Source organism: Bos taurus, chromosome 22 (genome assembly GCF_002263795.3).
Source record: "Bos taurus isolate L1 Dominette 01449 registration number 42190680 breed Hereford chromosome 22, ARS-UCD2.0, whole genome shotgun sequence".
In the NCBI taxonomy this organism is placed as follows: Eukaryota; Metazoa; Chordata; class Mammalia; order Artiodactyla; family Bovidae; genus Bos; species Bos taurus.
The window spans coordinates 37998038-38017438 of record NC_037349.1 but is presented as its reverse complement, the minus strand read 5'-3'; the positions used below and the strand labels follow the sequence as shown (position 1 = coordinate 38017438).

Sequence of the window (19401 nt, the reverse complement as noted above, 5' to 3'; positions counted from 1 at the left end):
TATCACACAGCGAGTGTACAGAGGCAGGATTAAGTGAGATGCTGAAGAGTAAGCAGGAATCCCAGAGCCTGGCTCACAGTGTACTTCCCGAGCATCAGCTTGTACAGCACACGGTGGCGGTGGCGCTAGTCATAGCATCTCCTGTCAACCCCAGGAGCTCCTTTGCAATTTTGATCCTAATATTTTAGATGAGAAAGAGCCCCAGTGAGGATAAATGATTTGCTTGGGGACACCAAGCCCGGAAATGGCAAAGCAGGAATTCAAATCTGTCCTGTCTGTCCAGCCTTCCCAGCTCTGGAGTTTGAATTTTGTTTTTCAGAGGGCTGCTATATTCACTGAAAAATCTCTGCAGGGGGTGACAGTGACAGTACCGGTGGTTACGGCTGGTGTTGTAGGGGTGTTCTGGAGAGACGAGGTGGTACAGGTCAAGTAGAGACTAGAGGTGTGTGATCCGTTTGGAGATGATCACGTCTATCAAGTGGGATGAAATTGATGTGATGAGAAACAAGGTGTCAGGATGTGGATTTTGACAGCATGGAGAGTAAAAAAAAAAAAAAAAAAAGAGGAGATGAATCTGAGTGATGTGTAGAAGGAAGGAAGGATCTCTGGAAATTAATGGCACGCTATGGGACATGAAAAGGAGGGCTGGCTAGACCAAGAGCAGGTGAGGGCAGTGTCTCTTCAACTCACCTAATGTCTGAATTGCTTGGCACGGTGTGTACCTCCCAGCAGGGATCTCCAGGCACTTGTAGGATACGTTCAGGAAAGATGAAGATAGTGCCAGGCTTCAAGCCTGCATGTTCTGCACAGAAGCAAAGAGAGTGCTGGAAAGGGTGCTGGTACGAGGGAAAAAGAAATGTAATTTTGCAGATTCTTTTTTTAAAAAAATTATTGGAGTATAGTTGATTTACAGCATTGTGTTAGTTTCAGGTGTACAGCAGAATGATTCATGTACACATATATGTATATAGAATATTGAGTAGAGTTCCCTGCGCTATATGGTAGGTCCTTGTTGGTTATCTTTTTTATTTACAGTAGTGTGTTACAACAATTGCAGATGCAGAGCCTAGCACTGAATGTAAGAGACTTCAGCTTGGAGGCAGTCCAAGTCTGGGGAACTCATTTCAGGGCCACCTGTGTAGAAGGTGATGGCTGCAGTGAAAAGGGCAGAGTTTTCTTAAGGAAAGTGAAAACAGAGCAGACTGAAAGAATGAGGAGCCCTTTGGCATGCAAAGTCACGATCCCCAAAGGAAAGAATGTGCTTCTAGAAGGAGGCAGTGCTAACAGTGTCCAGGGCTACACAGTGAACCAGAGGAAGCAGGATAGAGAAATGGTCTTCAAATGCAGCCAAAGGACTTTATCAGTAGCTTTGGAAAGAGCTGTTCTATTTCTGTGGTGTTGCTTCCAGTAGATTGCAGAGAGTTGCTGCAGGGACTGCAGAGAAAGGTGATGGCCATACATCGATAGATACTCAAAGCCCAGACCTGAGCATGGAGACTGCCTTCTCAAGTCTAAGAAACTTCAAGGCTTTGTGAAGATGCTATTATTTTCAAGATTAGGAAAAATAATGCACCCATGCTTCTGGTCTGTGTTGTGGGCTGAATATCATCACCCCCAAATTCACATGTTGATGCCCCAACCCCCAGTAACTCAGAATTTAGCTGTGTTTGGAAATAAGGTCTTTAAAGAGTTGATTGAATGAAAATGAGCCATTACAATGGGATCCAAACCCAACATGACTGGTGTCCTTACAAGAAGAGAAAGATGCCAGCGGTGTGTGTGCACAGGGGGTGACCATGACCACATGACAAAGCAGCAAGAGAATGGCCATCTGCATGCCATGGGGAGATGGCCACATTCTCTGGGACTTGCAGCCTCTAGAACTGTGAGAAAGTCAGTTTCTGCTGTTTAAACCCCTCAGTCTGTGGCATTCTGGCAGCCAGAGTTGACTAATGCAGTCTGCAAGGTGGTGGTGAGGTTAAGTGTACCAAGGGGGACAGCTGGTTTGGGGGGAAATCGATGGAAAAGAGCTTTGTACATACAGATGCAGTATAAAGTCCATTGGGAAAATAAAACAATCACAGGCTGATTGCCAAATAACTGACTTATGTGATATTTCTTGATTTTTACTTTTCTTAAAACATTTCAATTCTTGTCTTTTCCCATTGAATATACCCATCCATTCCTTTGAAATTTGGTGTTCAAACTCCCTAAGGTTTCATCTCTTTTTCTATTCTACTCTCTATTTGCGGTTGTTGTTATTTAATAAATTACTACCTATTGGTGTGAAGGTTAGCGAGAGAGATGTTGCTGTCAAGGCATTCTATGTCATTGCTTTAAATTTGCTCATAATTGGGATATTTCTCAGTCATCTAGTACTATAGTTTACTTCTTGCTTTAAAGCGTCTTTTAGACTGTCTTCTTTCTCTTGAAATATTTCTTTAGCTGCATCAGATCTTAGTTGCAGCACGTGGGATCTTCACCGTGGCATGCTGGGTCTAGTTCCTTGCCCAGGGATCGAACCTTGGCCCCTGCCCTAGGAGTGCAGAGTCTTGGTCACTGGACCACCAGGGAATTCCTAGATGCCCTTTGTGTTTCTTTATCATTGTGTGAAGTTCCGAGGTTGATGCACGCCAGTGAAAACTGAATTGCTTTTCCTTCCCCATCCACAGCATCCAAAGATTCAGAAATTCAGAGCTTGTCCAAGTCCTTTTCTTATCCCCTGAGATTTGTTATAGATGGGACGTTAGTGTATTTGAATTTTCCCTATGTGAGGCAGAGGGTAAAACTCAAAAGTGGTTTATGTGGCTTCGTCCTTGGGGTTTAGTCACATTCTTTCTGGCTTGTTAAAGCCCACATGATAAGCAAGTGGCTAGAGTTGGAGGAGGAGTGTAGACCAGTGGTACATCTGTGGATGTCATCATGAAGTGGGTGTGTTAATCCTTCTTTATCCTCTGAGTTCTCTGTGGGAGAAGCTTTCCCCGAATCTAGACCAAGATGAGAACAATGATATTTTAAAATACTCGGCAAAATTTCATTTAGAAAAAGCTGGCCCTTGAGAATGTTCTGAAAGGACTGACTCTACCTATGTCTGGGATTTCTCTAATCTTTTGATCATCATTTAGTTAAGTTAAAAAAAAAAACAAAACATTGATAAGCTATCTAGTTTACCAGTAAAGAATCTATTGGACACTTTATTTTAATAGGACTTCATAATCTTCTCTAGAGGTCTGAAAACAAAAATTTTTACCTATCCCAAGCATTATCCTGGAACTTTTTTTTTTTTTTTTTTAATCCTGGAACTTAACTGTGCCCATTTCACGCTGGGATGTTTAAAGTGGACCGATGCCACATCACTTTTTCTGTATTATTTGTGGGCATAGTTGGAAGTTTCTAGGTCAGAGGTGGGACTGCAGGATGGATCTCTTGGCACATTTGGGGTTTCAAAACAAGCGAAATTTTTCAAATTTTATGTGTTATACTAGCAGGTTGAGCTCTGAATTCATGAGTGAGAACTTTGTAAAAATTTAGTGTTGAGTTGAAGAATCCTGTATAGAATGCATTCAGAAGCTCAGAAAATACCCTGCAGGCCACATTGTTGAATAAAAATTTAACTAATCTCATTTTGTTTGCATGATTAAAGCACTTTTAGACCCTGAGTCTTCAAGTCCTTCAGAGTTTCCTGCCACACTTATATGATATTTTGATTATAGTTGGTATAAATGGAAGGTTCTACCATCAATTTTGTCTGAAGCCTTAGGTTTACAGTTAAATTTTATTCTACACATCTATCCCTGAAGTGATATTTAATGTTAGTATAATAATTTCCTTGGGAACTACTTTAAAAAATATTATCTAGGTGCCAGTGTGTCCAAAACTCCTATCTCCAGCCTGAACTACTCTTGCAACTCCAGCCTTAAATATGTAATGGACCACCAGACATGTGCACTTGGATATCTTAAGGCATCAGGAAATTAACATGTCCCCCAAAAAACTCTTGGTTTCCACCTTAACACCTGCTCTTCTAGAATTCTTCTCCTGTTAGGACATAGCACCACAAACCTGAGAGTCAATCTTGGTCTCTTTCCTTTCCTCCCCATTTCCTTTCAAATTAATCAGCAAATCAAATCAAATCCAACTGCTTCACTACACCTACCCTAGACCAAGCCATCACCATCTTTCAAGAGGGATCCTGCGATAGTCTTCTTTTTTGTTTTTTTGTGATTCAGTATTTTTATAGATTTTACCCCATTTATTGTTACTATAGAATATTGACTCTATTCTCCATGCTGTACAATATATCCTTGTAGCTTATTTGTTTTACACAAAACATTGTTATTGTTTAATGCCTAAGTTGCAACCCCATGGACTGTGGCTTGCCAGGATCCTCTGTTCATGGGATTTTCCAGACAAGAATACTGGAGTGGGTTGCCATTTCCTTCTTCAGGGAATCTTCCTGAATCAGAGGTCAAACCCATGTCTCTTGCATGGGCAGGTGGGTTCTTTACAACTTAGCCACCAGTGAAGCCTGGAAAGAGTATTTTGTAGTTCTTAATCCCCTACTCCTATCTTGCCCCTCCCCTGCATGAGTCTTCCTACCTGAACCTTCTTCTAGTTTTGCCCTTTAAAATCCATTCTAGTAAACAGCTGCAGGAACGATCTTGTTACAGTGCAAATAAGTTCATGTCACTTCATTGTCAAACCTCTTGTGGTTTCTCCTTATACTTAAGATAAAATATGAACTCTTTCTCATGGCCTCAAGGTGCTACATGATACAACCTCTTGCCCCTCTCTCTGCCTCAATATACACCTCTCTATAACTTAATCACTGTTCTGCCTTCACCCTGAGCCTCTTTCTGTTTCTGTGAATGGGCAAAACTTCCCACCCCAGTACCTTTACACTTGCTGAATATTAGCCCAAAACAATGCTCTGCCTGCCACTCTGCTTTCCTTTCATTTCTTCACTTGATTAGATCTTTCTCCTCATCAGGCTTTACCTCAGGTACCAAGTTATGGGAGTGACCTTTCTTGGTCATCTCATCTAATGTAGCTGCATACATTCCCCCTCTCCTTTTATCACTTCCCTTTTATTTGATTCATACAACTGGTTACTATCCAGAATTCTTTCTTTCTTTGTTTATTGACTCTCTCCTCCACTACAGTGTAAGCTTTACAAAAGCAAAGACCCTACTGGTGTTATTTTCTATTGTATTCCTAGTGTGTAACACAGCCCCTGGCACATGAGAAATGCTTTGATGAAGAGTGTTGTCAGTATCATATCCTCATTTTAATGTTTTTCACGAAGTCATGCCTTAGACTACTTTCCTTTCTTATCATTCACTTTTAAATGTCCCCCTTTCCCAACTACAGCTTACTTAGCTCTGTATGAGTTGAGGTGATAGCTCATTTTTAAATTGTCAATAAAAATTTTGAGGAAAAACTGGGACTAATAATGTTTATAGTTTTTAGATTCTGATGCTATATAATAGAGATTACATTTATGAAAAGCATCTGCTGTTCAATGACTTCAACATTTATTTAACAAAGAGCACTTGAAAATATTTAAGCACCAGAAAAATGTTTTCTTATTGAGTTAGCTGCCCAGAATGTGGCATTTTATTTTCAACTTTTTAGCCAATGGTTCACTAGTTGTCTGAAGCTTAAATAAAGATAGTGATTCTAGGTTTCATGGGCAACTTGCTCCCATGTTAGAAGTCACTTTCAGGTAAGAAAAGAAGTCTTATTTTATAAGTATAATTATCAGGTTTAAGTGAAACTGACGGCCTGGAAAGGTACAATAAAATAGCTTCAGGACAATAACAAATTTCAGTAAGGTAATGTCAACCTATCATCTTTAATGAAATCACGTACTTTGAGTTAAAGTCTGTGTTTTAGTATACTGTAAAAATAAAAGATGAAAAAATTTTTCAAAGAATCAAACAGCAAGGATGAAGCAAACCAAGTGAAATACATTTTAGATGCTTTTAAAAACCTTGCTTCATGAAGTCACAATGCTCCAGAAAATTGGAATCTATGTTATTAAACAAAAACACTAATTCCATGATTTTATACTTAGAATATAGCATTGTAGAGTTAGTATACAGAATGTTCTATGTATTCTGATTTTTTTCCCTTACTGCCAAGGGAATCTTGAATCTTTTAATAAACAAATATAATGGAAATAAGAGAAAAATAAGATAAAGGCTGTTAGAATAAGTAGGCACAATATATTCAACAGATCAGCTTCACTAAGAAGTCTTATTAGTATTGGTTCAGAAAGTAAAGAGTAAAAGGTTCAAGTTATGATTCTTCAGAGTTGATTTATGAATCTATATTACATTTACTATAAAAATAAAATCAAACCTTTTATAAAAAATTATACAGTCTAGTAGAATATTTTTAATAACTAATAGCTACATATGTATTTTGTATATAAATTACAGATATTTATATTAGTATTATAACTGATATCTAATATAGTATTTCACAATGTGACTTTACGTTCCCAAAAAGTCATAGCGTTAAATAACATTAAATCACAGAGTGGAAAGGTATTCACTTTCAAATTCTTTCTCTCTTCAAAGCTAGTATAGAATTTTGCAGGCACACACTAAAGAGAGAATAGTACATTCAAGATTATGTCTCTTGCTAAATTTAAGAAATTTTCAGCCATAATTCTTTTGAATACTTTTTCATCTCTGTAGCCTTTCTTCTTTCCTTCTTGGACTCCAATGATGTGAGTGTTAGGTCTTTTGTTTTAGCCCCACAAATCCTTCACATCAGGAGATGTGGAAGACACTGGAGCACTTTCAGAGAAGTACAGATTTATCAGAGGGCTAAGGAGTTGTTGGCCTTACTCATCCATTAAATAATTTCCTATCAACTTTCTCTGAAGACTTTCAGATCAGTTCACCTTTGGTTCTAATAAAATAGCCCACTTTTTACCCTCCGACATGAACAAATTGATCATAAAATCCAAGAGTAGCAAGCACATGAAGACCATTGAAGGACTGAGCTGGGGAGAACAGCATAAAATGAGACTCAGTAGTCTCCCAAGAGAAAGGAATGGGCCTGAACCAAGATTTTTTTTTTTATCCTTCCCGTGTTTACTAAGCAGATAAGTTAGGCCCGCTGTCCCAGAGCAGCAGAAGCAAAGGGCCGGAAGAGGCCGTGAGTGACTCTAGGAGGACTCTCTGCTGTCTGTAGGGACAACCCTCCCCCCCGCAAGAGCCGGAGGCACGTCTTGGCTTCTTGTCTTTCTCCTCTCATGCATATGTTCATTCTCAGTCACTCAGTTGTATCCGACTCTTTGTGACCCCATGGACTGTAGCCCACCAGGCACCTCTGTCCGTGGTATTTCCCAGGCAAGAATACTGGAGTGGGCTGCCATTTTCTCCTTCAGGGGATCTTCCCGACCCAGGGATTGAACCTGCATTTCCTATACTACAGGCAGATTCTTTACCACTGAGCCACCAGGGAAGATCCGTCTTTCTCCTCTATGACAGTTTAGTAGAGAGCTTGCGGTACAGTTTTACTAAAGTTTAATAAAATATTTGTTTTTCACAAATGGCTTCCACTTAGGTTATAAGATACAAGTTTTTAATTACGATAGTAAGAGAAGGTTTCTTTTAAAAATAAATGTATTAAAATAAAAAACATGAAATAATATAAAAGTAAAGAGTAGTATGGTGAAATACAACTATGACAATAATTATAACTAAGCATTATGTAAGTTCTTAATATAAATGTATTTATTTTAATTGAAGGCTAATTGCTTTACAGTATTGTGATGGTTTTTGCCATACATTAACATGAATCAGCCATGGGTGTACAAGTGTCCCCACCTCCCTCCTCATCCCATCCCTCCGAGTTGTCCCAGTGCACTGGCTTTGAGTGCCCTGTTTCATGCATCGATCTTGAACTGGTCATCTATTTCACATATGGCAATATACATGTTTCACTGTTATTCTTTCAAACCAAGTTTTTTTCTCAAATCAAATCAATTTTTTTTTTGTTTGTACCACACTGTTTTGGGAAGCATTACTACGAACAATGCTAGTGGAGGTGATGGAATTCCAACTGAGCTATTTAAAATCCTCAATGACAATGCTGTTAAAGTGCTTCAGACAGTACTTTTCATTCTAAGAATGTGCCCCACAGTTTGAAGATGATTCGTTTAAACTCTGAGAATTTTTTTTAAAAAATCAAATGGAAGTATGGAAATGAAGTCACTCAGTAAACTGGAAGAGTCTTTTCAAACTCCTCTCTTCCCAATGAAGAAACATAAATGGATAATCTGGCCAATAACATTGATAACACCTCTAGCTCTCCTCTCTGCTGCCACTAATTTATATTTTTCCAAAAATTATCTAGAAAATGTTTTCAAATGAGATAGTGGTTGAGAACTGGGAGTATGTGGTTAGACTTTCTATGAGGCCATGTAGAAGAAAACCCTTTATTGCAATTTTGGGGAAATACAGGTGATTAGCTGGTTAATGCTCTTTTAAGTAGGGAGTCAGTCAATGACTCCTTTGAAGCACATGGTATATATGTAAGTAAAAATAACTCTGGAGAAAAAGCAAATACGGTTCTTAACCTCATAGAGCTGAAAGTCTTACATAGACTATCAAAGCTGAGAGACCCAAGGCCAAAAGTTAGCCATGGCAACATCATAGAAGATGAACGCCAAGTTACATCTTGGGACTAGCTAGATCATTCACCTTTATTTCATCTTGTTCAACACCTCTGGGGTCCCTATAATTCATCACGTCTATGGTCTATACTAATTATTGTGGTGGCATACAGCTAGCACATGGAGAGTACATATTACAAATGAAGCTCCATGGTGGGTGGCTCCCCACGTTTCTCAAAACCTGTTATTAATCCATATTTTATAGATAAGAAGTGAAGTCACAGAGTGTGCCTCTGCTGAGGGACTGAGTGGCATTTGAACCCTGGTTTAATTGACGCCTTGGCTTCCACCTTAGCTACTGAGCCCGATTATCTCACCCCCAAAATAAAGAAAGCAACTTCTCCTCTCCAGTAGGAGTCCACGTGTTCCATTGTGGCCTGCCATCTTAGAAGGCATGGGGCAGTGCTGAGTTCTGGAGTAATGACAAGGTGTCTGCCTTCCTCGTTAACAGGCTTTGTTTGAATCTTTTCGATGGCATCCTTAATGTCCCTGAAACCTGCTTTGTGTTTGTTTAATTATAATATAGCCTGGCACTTTGACGTTTCATTTTCTTGTTTGGTTGTAATTATCTTCTATGAGAGTAAGAGCAGAATTGGATTATATTTACTTCCTTTTTCTCTTTTTTTTTCTTAACATGCAAATCCGACTGTGACTCACTGTGCTCCAGTGAGCCTCCATTCTGGGTGACTGACCTGGGCTCAGCCTTAAGGGATGCAGCAGCCAGCCAGCCACGGTCAACCTGCTGGGCGCTGGGGGCTGGGCTTGTGGAACACAGCATGGGTCTGCCCAAGTTCAGCACATCAGCTGTGCCATGGAGGATAGCTTGCCGTCTGCGTCCATGGCCAATGGTGAGCCTCGGGCCACAGGAGAACCTCGACAAGACAGCGGGGACCCTGCCACTGGCCTCTGCTCTTCTTTCCAGATAATTAGGATTTTTCAAAACAAATGATCTTGTCCTTCAAGACTCCCACTTCTCTGGGGTCAGGTTGTATTTGGCCTGAGAGTCCTTTTAGGAAAACTGCCACCTCTCTAAATGGGGACTGTCCTTTAATAGATCATGCAGTATTTCATAGAAGTCAGCAGATGGCTGCCACTCATACACAGCGTTATGCTCACATAATGATTTGACCCAATCCTCATAACAGCCCTCCCACCCCAACCCCATAAGAAAGGGTTCCTCCCATTTAGTTATCTGCATACCACCTTTAGGGCTTCCCTGGTGGCTCAGACAGTAAGGAATCTGCCTGCAATGCGGGAAAGCCAGGTTCAACCCCTCAGTCAGAAATATTCCCTGGAGAAGGGAGCGGCAACCCACTCCAATGTTCTTGCCTGGAGAATTCCATGAACAGAGGAGCCTGGTAGGCTACAGTGTGTGGGGTTATAAGAGTCGGACATGACTGAAGCAACTTGAGCATGCAAGCATACCACCTTTACAATATTCATTATATACATGTCCTTCCTCGTATCCAAGTAAATGACTTTTTTTCAATCACTGTTTTTTTTTTTTTTCATATATGATATTATACACATTTATTTCCCCCCCACAGTTGTGTTAACAAAACATTTAGAAGGAAGGGTACAAAATATGTGATCTTCTCATAGGTGGGCTTCACATCTCTTAACCTTTAGGATTTTCTGTTGACAAGTTCAACTTCATGATCTCTAAATGCCATCATTCACTGCAGCCCCCACCTTTTTTCCAGACTTAAGTTTACTACTATGTTAAGAGAACTTTAGCATTGCCATGATCCTGTGTGGTTAGATCAACTGTTAGTGTTAGTGCGTTCTCCTAAGTCTGTCTCATCCAGCTAAAGAGTCCTGTTATCAGCCCAGCTTCAGAATTGGAGTATAAGTAGAGAAAGACAGAGTGGGAAGGAATATAGGAACACAGTCATAATCAAAGAGGCCAGGTTTATCAAAGAGCTGGGCCAGAAGGAGGAGCAGGAAAAACAGGAAGAAAGGGGCGGGGACAAGACTACCTGAGCTTGGGGTTTGAAATAAGAGGTATGGAAGCAGCTGTGGGGTGTGAATGGTTGAGAGGAGAGAGGCAGCTTGGAGATATACTGCTTTGTGTGAAAGGTTAGGTTTCCTAGAAAGCTGACCCTGAGTCAGAGACTAGTAGTACTCAGTACGTCAGAGAGGACTTGGGTCCATGCTTGTGGGGAGGAAGTAGAATGGGGCAGAGGAAGAAGGTGAGCCACAGTGTCGAGAGAAAGACTTCAACTGAGCCTGCAAGAGACCTGAGAACAGAATGACCCTTCAGGTCTGTTCCCGTCAGTAGTCAGCTATTGGATGTGTGTCGTCCTAGGGAGAGGGAAAGGACTCTGGGCAGGGCTTCCCTCTACATCTAAAGCCATCCCTGAAGGGCTGCAAGTTGGGTGAGCGAGCTGCACGCTGGCTCACTTCAGTCAGGTGTCCAATTCTGAGCCAACCACAGAGCTTGGAGGGTAGGGAATACTCGTTGGCCAGGTAGGTGCAGTATGCCACCCTGCAGCCAGGACATCCCATCAGCCCCTCTGGAACCATGTGGATTGAGAATTCAGGAGGGATGATTCCCAAAGGAAAGTCAACGTGATGTCCACGAAACAAAAAGGAGTATATGAATGCCAGTCAGATAAAAGTACCTGACATCTACCACCCTTTCAGGCCAAAGTGAAAAAATCCCACCTTTGCCACTTTTATTTGGCAAATTGCTTCCATTCTTCCAGCCGCCACCCCCCTCCCCCACCACACTGTTCATATATATAAAATTGGGCTGATAATTCTGACTTGGCAGGATTGGTGTTATGATAGTTGTTGATATGTATATAAAAGCTCTTTGGAACATAGTGGGTGCTCACTAATTAAGAACTATCATTACAGTTAATGGCAAGCACACTCTGGGCTGTATGCTGTTTCCACAGTATTATCTCATTTTCCATTAGGAACCTATGAAAGCCTTTAAACTGGACTAAGCACTAATGACTTCCATCTTTTCACAGGATAGTTAATGCTGTCCCAGCACCATGAAGAGAGAAGGCTGTGACATCTAAGCATTTTCCACTCTGCACACAAATTGGCAACAGGGAAATAGTTCTGTCTCTAAAGATTGTGATCAACAAATATGTTTTGCAACCCAATTTTGAATCTTAGTGAAAAGATTGAACAGAACTGGATAGAATTTCAATCAGGCCTTTCTCTTGATGGTGCATTTGACAAATCAGAGTAGCAAGAATACATTCTCCAAATGGTACCCAAGTGGCTGTTAAATACCTCAAAGACAGGAAACCCGGAAAGGGATGAATGACTATGAAATTCAAGTGTGATGGGTTTTGATGTAACTGAAAGGTTAGAGACAAATGTGACTGTGTACCTAAAAGAAAGGGATCTGGGCTGCTCCCTGAAAGAGAATACGGTGATTGCTTTCTGAGGACATGTATCACTGGGAATACAAGGCCAGCAGCACCACGTGTGAGGAGATAGAGCAGTGTTGTGGTCCCACAATTGTGGCAAACATCCCATGTGTGAACCGGGGCAAAATGTCTTAATACCCTAGCCCACAGAGTCCTCATCCCTTCATATATTCCTAGTGATTCTCTGGCTCCAGCCTGATGTTTTTTCGTAAATTCTCTTAAAAAAGCGCCTCTCCCCAGTGCCTTCTCTCACAGTGCTCTCTGCCTGGAGCACTCACCTGTAACTCCTCCCAGTTACTCACCATGCCTTTCTCCTCCTGGAAAGTTGTGTCCTCCCTGGGTTTCCTGGTGCCTCCACAGCTTACTGTGTTCCTCCAGTCCTTTGCCCTCTGTCTCATGTTTCCCTTAGCCTCTCAGCCTGTGGAGCCAGGAATCATATCTGCTAGCTACCAGGTATATGCTTAGTGCCACGGATAGTACTGGGCCATACTAAGTCCTCAATACTTTTTGAACATTAAAAGTAAAATAGACTGAATTTCATCACAACCCACCTGCTTCTAACAATAAGCTTTTGGCCTGTTTATGGGAGAAAACATCAAGGGTGGCTCTTCCTAGGCTTCTCTCCATCTCTGTTGAACATTCCAGCCAGGCTTGAAAGTGCTCCAGTAGAGCTCCAACCTTCCACCGGTCACTTCTGGTCCCTCCCTGGGGCCCACCGTAGGCCACTGCAGACTCTGCCTCACTGTGACACGTGAAGTCCATAAAACTGGCATCAGTGTACTTTTATGACTCACCATTTCATATAGGCATTTATTTTGGCTTTCTGAGGACATTTGTATCTGTTTAGTCATTCAAGTAATGGACCTCTGCTGAGTACCACTTTTCACCTCTCCCTGAATGTAGCAATCTGGCCTCATGTTTATCTGAATATGAAAAATTCTCTTTCTGAAGGTCGTTAGTAGCAATAGCACCATTTATTGAGGACTTGCTATATGCTGCATACTCATAGGGCAATAATCATAATTTCAAACTCCTGTGAGAATTTATGTGCCACATATACTATATACATGGGAGGGATTGGGGGCAGGAGGAGAAGGGGACAACAGAGGATGAGATGGCTGGATGGCATCACTGACTCGATGGACGTGAGTCTGAGTGAACTCCAGGAGTTGGTGATGGACAGGGAGGCCTGGTGTGCTGCGATTCATGGGGTCACAAAGACTTGGACACGACTGAGCGACTGAACTGAACTGATACTATATACATATCGACGTGTGCATGTGTGCTGTCTCTTTAGTTGTGTCTGACTCTTCGTGATGCTATAGGCTGCTGTCCACCAGGCTCGTCTGTCCATGGGTTCTTCAGGCAAGAATACTGGGGTAAGTTGCCGCACTGTCCTCCAGGGGATCTTCCTGACCCAGATATATATCTGTGTGTGTGTATATATGCAAACTGGCTTAATTCTCACAACAACCTTATGAGGTGTTATTACCTCTCATAAAGATGAGAAAAGTTAGACAAATAAGTGACTTAGTGGCAATCACAGGGAGATTAGTGGCAGAGCTGAGATGGGAACCCAGATGAATGGGATCAGAGTCGTAGAGTCTGCTTGAACTACAGATGAGGAAACTGAAACTTATAAAAGAAAGTTTATGTACCCAAAGTCTCATGGCTGGAAAATAGCAAAAGCAAAATATTAATAATAATTCAGGTGTTCCCAACTTCTGTGGTCCTTGAGGACCACGTGTATTACCCTTTCTCAGTCTGTGGTGCTTTGTATCAGATGTGAGTGATGAGCAGAGCCTTGTAAGTGTGAACTCATGTTATCAGTCATCTCCAGCTCCATTAGGACTAGTGACTGTACTGCCTAACTAAAATGCACCATCAATAATTAATATATGTGTAATGATAAGTTTATCATGGAGAAGAAAAGATACAGAATCAGTCCCAGTAATGGTACCACAGGTCCCTTCTTCAAGGTCTTACATTAGTATACTCAGAGTGGAATATTAGATTACCTAATTCCAGGCTGCTGCTGCTGCTTCTGCTGCTAAGTCACTTCAGTCGTGTCCGACTCTGTGCGACCCCATAGACGGCAGTCCACCAGGCTCTGCCATCCCTGGGATTCTCCAGGTAAGAACACTGGAGTGGGTTGCCATTTCCTTCTCCAATGCATGAAAGTGAAAAGTGAAAGTGAAGTTGCTCAGTAAGTGTCCAACTCTTTGCAACCCCATGGACTGCAGCCTACCAGGCTCCTCCATCCATGGGATTTTCCAGGCAAGAGTACTGGAGTGGGGTGCCATTGCTTTCTCCTAATTCCAGGCAGTAAGAGTCAATTTTTCAGAAAAGATTACTGTTCTCTGGTTTCAGAGGCAAAAATCAAATAGATTCTCAGGTTACACCACTGTACCCAAACTCTCCAGATTACAGTTTCCATCCTGCATTTGCCCAACCAGAAGGATGTCCATACACAGAAAGGCCCTAAAATAAGGGTCTTCGTGATCCTTGAGGACATGGCACAGTGTGTGTGTCTGTTTATGGAATCTTAGAAGTTTGTTTTTTTGTCTGTGATCTTGACCATCGTCTAGGGAATGGAGCAGCATCCTTATAAGGCTGTTGTGAGGCTCCAGGGAGATAATGTATTGGGTAAGTACTTTGAAAACTGCAAAGTGCTGAACAAATGGAAAGTGGTATTATTCATCATCATCCCAGGAATTCAGTTACACCTTAGGTGCCTGATGGTTCAGCCATAATATCCAGCCCAAATGGAAACTCTTCCTGGAAAGTGGTGATGAGCTAGGTCTCCATTTTATTCATGCTGTCACTCAGTAAGCAACATTTTATTTTTATTGACTTTTCTTAACACAAATAATGTATGAATGAATTATTCTTGGAAAAAAGCCATACTAAAATATCATAGGTATTTTTCTTGATTCACATCCCACTTCCCATCTGGCCTCCTTCCTCAGAGGCAAGCACTGTAGTGAGTATATTTTGATTTTTCTAGACATTTTTTTATGCTTTTCTATATGCATATGTCTCTGTGAAACTAAATGGTATGAGTGGGAGTCTTTAGCATAAATGATATTCTGTATGCATTGTTCTGTATCTGGACTCAACTATAAATCACTGAAAAATATGTGTTGAACATTTATTGTTTTGTTACATATGGACCTAAATGATTCGTTGGGAAAGCTGTGTGATATTGAACAGGATCAAATATCCCACCATTTATTTTATCCTTCTTCTTACTGATAAGTAGCTGGATTCTTTCTTTCTTCCTTCCTTGCTTCCTTCCTTCCCTCCTTCCCCCACTCCCCAATTTACTTTTTTTTTCATTACGGCAAAACCTCTTACCTTGAAAGCAAATCATGATCATGTTCAACCTTTTTGGATCAAAAGAGGCTTTCAGTTTTATTCTAAAAAGAAAATGCTCCCCAGAATTCCTTGGGCAGTAAGTACGTTAAATTGCTGTAGGCCACACTGCCAAGATCTAACCAAAGAAATCTGAACACCAAGTCTCATTCTGTTCAGATTCACTGCTCCAGTATTTTAGCTCTGAGAGAATAAAAATATGTTCAAAGAAATAAAAATGTCTTAAATAACGATGCTTTAAACAGTGCATTAACCAAAAGACAATATTAACCACTAGAGCAGTTCTTCTGAGTGTTAGCATCAAATAAAGTTTGCAGTTATCTCATGTTTATGGGGCAAAGTTTATTTTTAAAAGTCTTCAGTTTAAATAGGCATCTTTGTCAAGATATGGATCTAATAGTTTATACCACCTTATGAAAAGCAGTGTGCTATTATAACCCACACACGGTGGGTAATAATAGGTTTAAACCAGGCTTGCTTCAGGGCTTGACTACTGATTATCTAACCCTTCTGATGCTTGAGGGGAAAATCATACTGGATGCTGGCTTCTGGCCCCAGTTTCCATGTTATTCAGAATGGTTGGAGGTCCATGCTTCTTTGCCTAAACCACAAAATTATTGAAGTTGATGCTACCAAAGGCAATTTTCCTGTTGCTTCTTAACTCTGTTGAATTATTTCTTTATAATAAATTTCTAGAAGTGTAAATAACCTCTTTATGACTCTTAGTATGTGAATTTACTCAGTTGGTAAAGAATCCGCCTGCAATTCAGGAGACCCTGGTTCGATTCCAGGGTTGGGAAGTTCCACTGGAGAAGGGATAGGCTACCCATTCCAGTATTCTGGCCTGGAGAATTCCGTGAACTGTATAGTCCATGGGGTCACAAAGAGTTGGACACGACTGAGCAACTTTCACTTTCATGTGAATTTATCCTAGTGTTCCTCCAGAAGCATGGAACACATTTTCAGTGCTGCTGGCAAAATATATGCAATGATGGTAATAACAGTAACAAAATGGCTAGCTTCTGCTTATTGAGTGTTTATTGTATATTGGGCACTGTGCTAAGTACTTTACACAACAACCCTGTGTGCTAGGTACAATAATGATGCCTATTTTTGAAATAGGGTGATGAGATTCAGGGAATCAGAGAGGCTATTCAAGCTCCCTTAAGGTCACCCAGCTCATAAGTGTTGTCTCTCCATTACATGTAAAATAATAGTAGTAATAACCAGCAGTAATAGATAACAAGTATTGTATGTTTAATCTATACCAAGTATTACATGTACCGACATTATATTATGTACATTATCTCTTTAATGCATATGCTTTATCACTGTAGCTTTATCTGCAATGGATGCTGTTGCTGCTGCTGCTAAGTCGCTTCATTTGTGTCCAACTCTTTCTGATCCCGTGGACTGTAGCCCTCCAGGGTCCTCTGTCCATGGGATTCTCCAGGCAGGAATGCTGGAGTGGGTTGCTATGCATTCCTCCAGGGGATCTTCCTGACCCAGGGATGGAACCTGTGTCTCATGTCTCTTGCATTGGCGGGCGGGTTCTTTACCACTACTGCCACTTGGAAAGCCCATCTGCATTGGATATTGTACTTCAATTTTTCTTTCTTTTTTCTCTTTTTCTTATTTGGTAGATACAAAATCATCCCTTAGGATAAAAAAAAAAAATGTTTCTTAATTGTAAAGATGAACATGCCTCCTATTTTACAGCTTCAGTAATTACAACCCTAAAAATGCATTTGCATCTATCTAAAGCTCTACCCTCTGTCTTTTAATCTTGCTTTACCTCAATTTCCTTGAATTTTGTAAGGATTTAATAAATGAAAACAGGGAAAGCTTTGAGAGCAGAGTGCCGTCCATAGTAAGCAGCCTAATAAAGTTAGCTATTACTTAAGAATAACCTAATAATAACCACTCAAGCATAACCAGCCATCTATGGTTGAACTACTGCCCAGAGACCAGCTGTTGCTGGCTGTATATTTACCCCATTGGGGTGATTATACCCCCACATTGGACAGTCCCTTGTATGATATCAGATCCCCAATTAATTAATTCTGGGGCTGGCCTGCCTTCTCCATGACAGGAGTCTCTGCCCTTCAGTTCAGTGATTCATCATATCACAAGACTCCTCAAGATCTTTCTTTCAAGAAAAGCTATTAGCCTAAAAATGAAACTTCGAGAGCTTCCTTTCTGACTAAACAGGTTTTTATAGAAATCCAAGGAAGAAAATAATAAAACCAACTCTGTGGGCAAGTCAACATCCCCCGTCTAGAGGGAGGGGGTGTGGGAGAAGTTTTCAATCACCTTTTCCCGAGACATCCTAAATCATCTTCTCTTTCAGAAACAATATTAGTTCAGGTATCGCCTCTTTTCAACCAACATCTTCAGCTCCCAGGCTGACAACATCCTTTTTTCTTAACCCGCCGAGAACACTCCTGGTTAAATCTCCAGGCTGTCAGGTCTTAAGTTTGAAAAGATACGTGATGGGTGGGAATTCTCCCTCCAGCTCAGGGACCACCAACACTCAAAATCTGACAAAAAGGCGAACAGTAACATTTAAATGTTTCATACCTGTTTTTTTTTTAAATTTTATTTTCTGTAAGTACTCTCTGCTTATGATTCTCTAATAATAGAATAAGGGAACAGTCTGAAGCCTTCAGGACTTGAACATGAAAATGTGGTGGGGTGGGTTAGCTCTAAGAAGCTTTAACAAAGGAAGAGAAGCGAAGGTGTTTCGTTGGGTGACAAGGTATCTGGGAGTAGTCTTGCCACTGCTGTTTGCTGAGGCTTTGGAGCCGGGGCTTCCCAGGTGGCTCAGCAGGTAAAGAATCTGCCTGCAGTGCAGGAGACGTGATTCAGTCCTGGGTTGGGAAGATCTGCTGGAGGAGGGCATGGCAACCATCCCCACCGTCTCTGTTGTAACATTCTTTCCTTTGAAAAGAGTCACATAGTTTAGCCTCCACTTAAGGGGAAGAGAAGTCAGCTCCATCATTCAAAAATAGGTGTGTCAAGGAAAATAGGGACAGATTTTAAAGCCCCACTGGCAGATACTAGATTAGGTCATTGTTGAACAAAATGCAGAACAGGTAGCTCCCTAAAATAGAATAAGGGAATTCCCCAAAAAATATTTGAGTAATTCCCCCAAAGAAAATACTATAGAGAGGGAAGTGGAAGCAGAGCAGTCAAAAAATAAACACAAAAGGAGGAAATGTCATGAAAAGTAGGCTTAAGAATGCTCTTTATATGACCGGAAGAGAAAGAATAGGGCCATGTGTGTAAGAGCTTCAGCAAGACAGAATGGCGTGATACATTGTGATGGATGAGATGAGCTTGTGATGTGATGAACTTGTTCAGAAGAAAGCAAAATTGGCAGTGGGGTGACCGATGGCAGAGGCAAGGTCAGGGTACAAGAACTAGATGTAGTACGCACAGAAGGCTTAATTATGATGCTGATGAAGAAGAGATTCCAGCATGAGAGACAGGTTTATAGAACTAGCAATGCTTTAAAACCTATATAAGACAGATGGATAAAGGAAGAAAGAAAGATGGAATTCATGTACTCATAAAGGTATGATGAAGTCTGGGAGGGAGTGCCACAAATGAAAAGCAAAGCAAGCACAAAGAAGATGATTGGATTTGCTGATGAGTGGCCTGCAGGCATGCACTCATGCCAGGAATCAAATAAAATGCTTGATAAGAGCCATTCCATTAAGAGCATGCCATTGCTATGGTGAATTAGAAGTAAGAAGAAAAGGATGATAATGCTCCTGGGGTTTACCACCAAGTGGAACTTTACCAAAGTGAGGCCTAATCATGGTGTTGGGGCTCTAATCATGGGTGTTGGTGCTCAGGCCTTGCTACCTCTCACCATGTAACAACTGAGCTGGCTTAAGGACAACAGCAAGAGACTGGGGGGAAACAAAGCATCATTAT

At 41.1% G+C, this 19401-nt stretch overlaps 1 protein-coding gene across 2 annotated transcripts in view; it reads left to right on the top strand.

Annotated features, from left to right (window-relative positions):
* SYNPR (synaptoporin) overlaps positions 1–19401 on the top strand; it is a 300699-nt gene that overhangs the window by 64747 nt on the left and 216551 nt on the right. Inside the window, exon 1 of one of the 2 annotated variants that reach the window (XM_015459525.3) lies at positions 7769–9540. The exons of the other annotated variant lie outside the window; for it this stretch is intronic. Coding sequence (XP_015315011.1) covers positions 9469–9540 — 72 coding nt within the window. The 5' untranslated portion in view covers positions 7769–9468. Of the gene's footprint in view, positions 1–7768; positions 9541–19401 lie in introns of those variants that run through there. 2 annotated transcript variants of the gene reach the window in all.